The 6,414-nt window shown below is 40.1% G+C and overlaps 2 protein-coding genes across 2 annotated transcripts; both read right to left on the reverse strand.

The window, feature by feature from the left end:
- Positions 1-13: 13 nt before the first annotated feature.
- On the reverse strand, positions 14-994 carry EMWEY_00015810 (hypothetical protein, conserved; the record flags this gene model as incomplete). The annotated part of the gene is made up of 1 exon (XM_013479638.1): positions 14-994. The coding sequence occupies one exon, from the start codon at positions 992-994 to the stop codon at positions 14-16; it is 981 nt and encodes a 326-aa protein (XP_013335092.1).
- Positions 995-2,092: 1,098 nt separating this feature from the next.
- Positions 2,093-3,463, reverse strand: EMWEY_00015820 (hypothetical protein; the record flags this gene model as incomplete). The annotated part of the gene is made up of 4 exons (XM_013479639.1): positions 2,093-2,189; positions 2,389-2,674; positions 2,900-2,998; positions 3,268-3,463. The coding sequence occupies 4 exons, from the start codon at positions 3,461-3,463 to the stop codon at positions 2,093-2,095; spliced, it is 678 nt and encodes a 225-aa protein (XP_013335093.1).
- Between the last annotated feature and the right edge of the window lie 2,951 nt (positions 3,464-6,414).

Consider the following 6,414-nt stretch of genomic DNA (forward strand, 5'->3'; position numbering starts at 1 on the left):
TGGCTGCATGCCACTAGAGATCATCATCATCATCATCATCATCATCATCATCATAATCAATATCATCATCAGTATCATCATCATCAGCAGCAGCAGCAGCAGCAGGAGCAGCAGCAGCAGCAGCAGCAGCAGCAGCAGGATCTGAAGGAATATCTTTAATTCTAAAGACAATTCTTCCTTCTTGTGGCGCGAGAGGATTTGCCTGAATAACGACGAAGTCGTAGAGGTGTACGTACACCCGATTAATACGTAATTTGCCACTAAGAGAGCACATAACCATTATATCTTTTAATGCCCCTGTTGCCTCTAAATTGTCACCAAATACAGGACCAAGTCCTGCTGCTCTTGCTGCTGTTGCTGCTGCTGCCTCCAATTGTACCTTAAAACGACCTCCAGGGAGACATGCTACTACACGACCTGCAAGGTTCAGACAATCCTTCTCCCTCCCGCTCCTGCTGCTGCTCCCGCTGCTGCTGCTGCTGTTGTTGCTGCTGTCAGACCTTTGCTGCTCCCGCTGTCTCCGTTTGGATGCACCCCTAGTGGAGCCACGGGCCCCACCTTTGGCAGACAATGGACTCAAAAGACTACGGAGGCCCCTAGGGCTTCCCTCCGTAGGGACCCCCAAGGAGCCCAGGGGATCCTGGAGCCTCTGGACCCCTATGGTACCCCGCCAATTTGCTTTGAGGTGGAGAGGGCTCGCAGCCAGACTGTAGGGGATTATGGGCCCACAGGGGGAGGCCACCTGCTGGGGACCTCCAAAAGTATTTAAAAATGTCAAGGGGGCCCCCTTCCACTGTTTCGCCTTGCGTTTTACAGAGCCAACAGAGGGTAAGGGGGGGCCCTTTGGGTACTGTTGCAGACGGGCCCCCCATGTGGGGGGTGTTTGCAGCAGATGCAGGGCATGCGAGGAGGGGACGCTGGTAAAAAAGAGGCAAATAACCCAAAGTTTAACTATTAGCCACAGATATCCAACCCCGACAAGGGGGCCCCCCATGATGGTGTTAGGGGGCCCCCGGGCAACATGCGGGTATTTTCCTCTGAGAGCTGCGAACTTTAATCACAATTTCATATTATAATTAAATATAATAATTAATTATTCTTTAATTCTTTTGGTATATTGAAGATCAATGCAGTCTGCTGCTCTCTTGCCGTTACTCAACGGGGGGCCCCCAAACGATCGAGAGCGGGCAGGGGGCCCCCAAGACATAAGAGCAAGCGGCCCCCCTATAGTCTAAAGGTTCGGCTAAACCCCAAACCCTAGACCGTATACCCTAAACCCTAAACCCTAAACAATAAACCATGTGCACTAAAGCTCAAGCCCGCAGGCTAAAGCTTCCATAACAGTGTGCGTGATCCTATACAGTGCAGCACAAGATGTGTAGACTACCCTAAACCCTAAGCCCCAAACCCTCACGTGTGTTGGCAATATATCCTACGGACAGTTCGAATTAAAGCATCTAAGAGAATAAGAGCCTTAGTGTATATAATGTGTCTATTTCTACATATATATTCTGTGTATACTCCTGTAGTACAAAACAATTGCCATAGTTGTATTATAATACAAAATGTGTTAATTATTTATTGGGCATGCAATAGATGATGGTGTACACCTGTGTGTTTTACAACTAAAAATATAAAAACCCTCTGTTGTCCTACAACCCGAATATAAATGTCCGTCTAGCTAGCTATAGCTAGCTATAGCTAGCTATAGCTAGCTATAGGCGGTTTCTCTTACGGCTAGTTGGATATTCATAGGGTACTTTGTACCGCATTGGTTTCTGCTTATCTGCCGGAGGCATTGAGCACTGTAGCAGCAGAACCAGCAGCGGCTGTAGTGCTGCTGCCGTTGCTGCTGCTGCTGCTACTGCTGTATGGGGAGTAGACAGCCGCTGCTGGGTGCTGCTCTGCAGCAAGAAGAGAAAAAGTGCATGCATTGGTATAAAAAGGAGACATCAATTGTGTTGACAAGAGACACAGGGAGAGACAAAGACAGTAAATAAATAAAAGCAGAGACAAAAAGAGAGGAAAAAAGAGACAGAGGCGACGACATAAGGAGACACAATAAAGGATACAGGAAAGGAGACAATCATATTTAATCCTCCATCCAATCTCCTGCATTTGCTCCAATAATTCTATAAGGGGCCCCATCTTGTGCCTCCTCCTCTCCGTCTTCTATACTGAATGGATCCCTGTACAAGGAGGCAGTAAAGGAGACAGCAAAAGAGACATCTAAGAACTACAACTTATAAACATTTGCAATAAATATACAATACAGCCCAGCAATCTACTCCCCTCACAGCCCATAAACAGCAGCAACAGCAGCAGCAGCAACAGCAGCAGCAGCAACAGCAGCAGAAGCAGCAGCAGGAAGTAAATGTCGTTGCGCACCTGTCTGAACTAGTATCACTGCTGCTGGCGTCTGCTGGTCTATCATCTCTGTTGGTGATATTGCTTATAGTATTAATTAAACTATTACTATCAGTTGTTGTTGTTGCTGCTGCTGCTGCTGTTGCTGCTGCAGTATCTTGTGGTGTATCAATCCAATCAAGAGGATCATCTGTATTTCCTTGATAGCTATCAGGGTTAGTTTTTAATTCATTAAGCTTTTGCAGGAGCAATTCATTGCTACTGCGTACTTGTTCAAGACGTTGCTGCAATCTCTCTGCCTCCTCCTCTGTAGGTAGTATCCTTGATACGGAACCAGGTGGCTCCTTAAGTATAGACGTAATTACGTCTCGTATACATTTTAATTTATAATTTCGTATTTTCAACTTTTCCACTTTTTCTCTCAAAATTATTTTTTTTTTTTCACGAAATGCATCAAATTGTCCGGCAATTGAATTAGGGGATTTAAGTTGTAATTTTAATAAAGATAAATATAATTCAGATAAAGCTATACCATAACTACTTACATCCTCATTAAATAAATACATTGTTTCTTCTTGTTCTTCCTCCGTCATACGGGATACAAACTTCTCTAACTCCTTTAAACGCATATCTATAGACATAATCATACACACAAACCCTAAACCCTAAACCCTAAACCCTAAATAACCTAAATCATAAACATAATAGATTGTCTGTCTGTTGTATGTATACGCGTAGGAAAATACTCCTCCTATTAGATGAACAATGCAGGGATACTTTGTAGGGGATTGGCTAAGAGAGAGAGACACCACATTAATATGCAGGGGACGGACGAGGAATTGTGCGCATACAAACCCTAAACCCTAAACCCTAAACAGCAAGAGTGTTATGACAGTTTACCTAGATCTTGTTTATCGTCTTCTATATCCGAGCTGCTGTCTTCCTCTACATTAGATTCTCCTCCCTCTAGGTCCCTAATTCTTTCTTTTTTAGGGTTGTCTCCTTCTTCTTCTTCTTCGCTAGAGGAAGAGTAATTATTCTTATTAAGTTCATCTTGATCAAGTTTCTTTTGTATTTCTGCATAATAACTATGCATGCGTACAGCCATACTACTCTTAGTTCGTACAAGTTGTCTCCTTTTTTCATGTGTTGCTTCTTGTTGTTGAGACCAATCAAGTAATTTAGATATATCTCCTCCTGCTAATGCCTGCAGGGATGCTTTTTTATTCTGATTTTCTTCCTCAAGACGAGAAAAGGCTAAGCCTAGACGTAAGGCGAATTCAATAAAGGAGCCAGGAATAACATCAAGACGTAAATGTACAACAGCAAGACCTAATGCCTCCGCCATAACTTTAAGGAAATAAATTCTTTCATCAATATTAATACTTTTTTCTGTTGTATTAAATAAACGAGCAAATCTTCCTTTTCTTTTTGCTGCTACTAATTGGATAGATTGCTCATCATCATTAAATATTACTACTGGCTCCTGTGCTCTCCTCTTCTCAGATAAACGACCAAAAAAACGAAAGAATTGACCAATAAAAGGGACCCAATAAAAGCTTCTTGTTGCACGAACATTATCAAAGTAAGCAAACACTAAATTAACACCAACCTCTAATACAAATACAACTACAGGTACACAAATAAACCCTAATAATGCTGCGTTTATACTACCAGAGAAACGGGAACCCAATAGGAGCTGCAATACAACAACAGACACACACACACACACACACACACACACACATACATACACATACATATATGTAAATATATGTTTATATATTATAATTATAATATATATAGACACATATATATGCATATATATAGACACTGAGACACACAGATAGAGAGGCATAAAGACACAAAGACCAACAGATAGAGACGTATTAAGAGACACTGAGTGACCAACAAACAGAGACAAATAGACAGGGATAGGGATAGGGGTAGGGATAGGGATAGACAGGGATGGAGGGAACAGCAGCAGAAGAAGTAAAGGTTTACCCCCATAGTGCATGAAGCAATTGTCCAGATAGCCATACTGTGATTCTCTAGTCTGTCTAGAGTAGAATAACTCCTAAGAGACAAAAAAGGAGACAGAAAAAGAGACAGACAGAGGAGGGACACTTGTTAATAAAAATAAAAGTACAGCTTCTTGTTAATGAAAATAAAAGTACAGGTTCTACGCCAGACACAAGAAACCCTAAAAATAGGAGCAAAAAAGGAGATCTAATTGGTAGAGGAGGAAGAGACAGAGGGACAGACAGAGAGAGACAAAGAGACAGCTAGAGGATGAGACAGGCAGAGACAGCAAGATAGTGTGTAGGGAAGGAGACATGGAATAGAGAGACGTACCTCTTATCGAAGGGTTGGCAACGTAGATGGAGAATATTGAATGCAATAGCAATAGCAGTAGCTATAGTAATACTAGCAGAGGAGAGAGTACTAGTACCAAATAGAAGGATAGAGGAGACAACAAGTACACATAATTTTCTTGCAAATACAACTGTCTCCCAATACCAATACTCTCTTACGAATCCATTATGTAAGAATCCATACTTAAGACGTGTCTCCTTACTATTAAGATTCTTACGATTAACATATAAGACAAGAAATGCCCCTAATGGTATACCAATACTCCATAGAAGGAGACCAGTTAATCCTAATATAAAGAATTTAAAATATTCACTAGAAGGAGACAGGAGACACTCAACACTCATAGCAGAAGTTAAGAAATAACGACTACCATGCTCATCACCAAAGCTAATTGCCTTACATTCAAGGAGACTAAGCATATAACGTGTAGTAGATGTATATATAAAAAAGGAGACAGTTACATATATAGGAATCATATCCTCAAAGAATTTATATGCCCGTCTCCAAGGAGACTCCTCAGGTAATGGTATATATCTAAACATCATAAAGAGACGGTCTTCCTCTAATTTATCTCTTAATTGCTCAGTAAGACCAATAAGATTAAATCTTATTGTTTGCTGTAGTACACCAAGCTTCCTTTGTGTTGAATGTCTATAATAATGCTTAACTCTAGTAACAAATATATACATAATAATAGTAGCAGCAAGAGGTAAGAAAAGGGGTAATGATGCATAAAATAAACGAGTAAAAAAAAATGCCTCCCTATAAGATAAATTAAATGTATCTCTTAATACACAATCTACAGATGTCCAGTGTGTCTTCTGTGACGAAGAAATCTGCTGAGCTACGTCACTCTGTAGTCTATATAGCCAGCTAGGTAGCTCAATTTGTTCAAGATCTACAACAGAGAGTACCCACATACAAGTAACAAAATTAGAGGCAATCTTAATAACAATTGAGTGTATAGATCTCCTATTATATCCAGCAGCAACATTCATATATGCCATGGCTATATTAAATAATAATAAACCTATATAATATAATATACATAATGTTATATTTATACCTGTAGATGGACATTTTGTACATATTTCTTCATGTATAAATGTATTTGTATAACCAGGACGGCACTCATTACATAAGAAATCTGCCATAGTATCTGAGCATAATCCATGCTCAAGACATGCACTAGATACAGGACACTTAACAAAGTTCCAGTCTCCTGGTGTATCTAATTCTTCCTGTATCTTAACAAGAAAGTATCCAGCCTTAGGGTATGGCTTAATATGATCATTATTACTTATTACTGCATTAGTTGGATCTTTTATTAATCTTATTCTTGCTGTATCTATTAAACCTCCAATACATATTGCACCATCAGGACATTCATGGCAACTACCTGCTGCATAGTATGTACCTAATTCACAAAAACATTGGGACTGATTCTGCATGCCAATTAAACTTGTTGAATGACTACCACATAATCCATTACAATTCGCATCTTGTACACTTGTCTTATAAGAACCTGCAGGACAGGCCTCGCACTTCTTCTCTCCTAATTCATCATAACCACGAAATGCATACCCTTTATCACATAAACCTGTACATAATATACACATACATATACATATCTACACATATATATATATATATATATATATATATATATAT

Source organism: Eimeria maxima, genomic scaffold, assembly GCF_000499605.1.
Source record: "Eimeria maxima Weybridge genomic scaffold, Emw_scaff126, whole genome shotgun sequence".
Taxonomy (NCBI): domain Eukaryota; phylum Apicomplexa; class Conoidasida; order Eucoccidiorida; family Eimeriidae; genus Eimeria; species Eimeria maxima.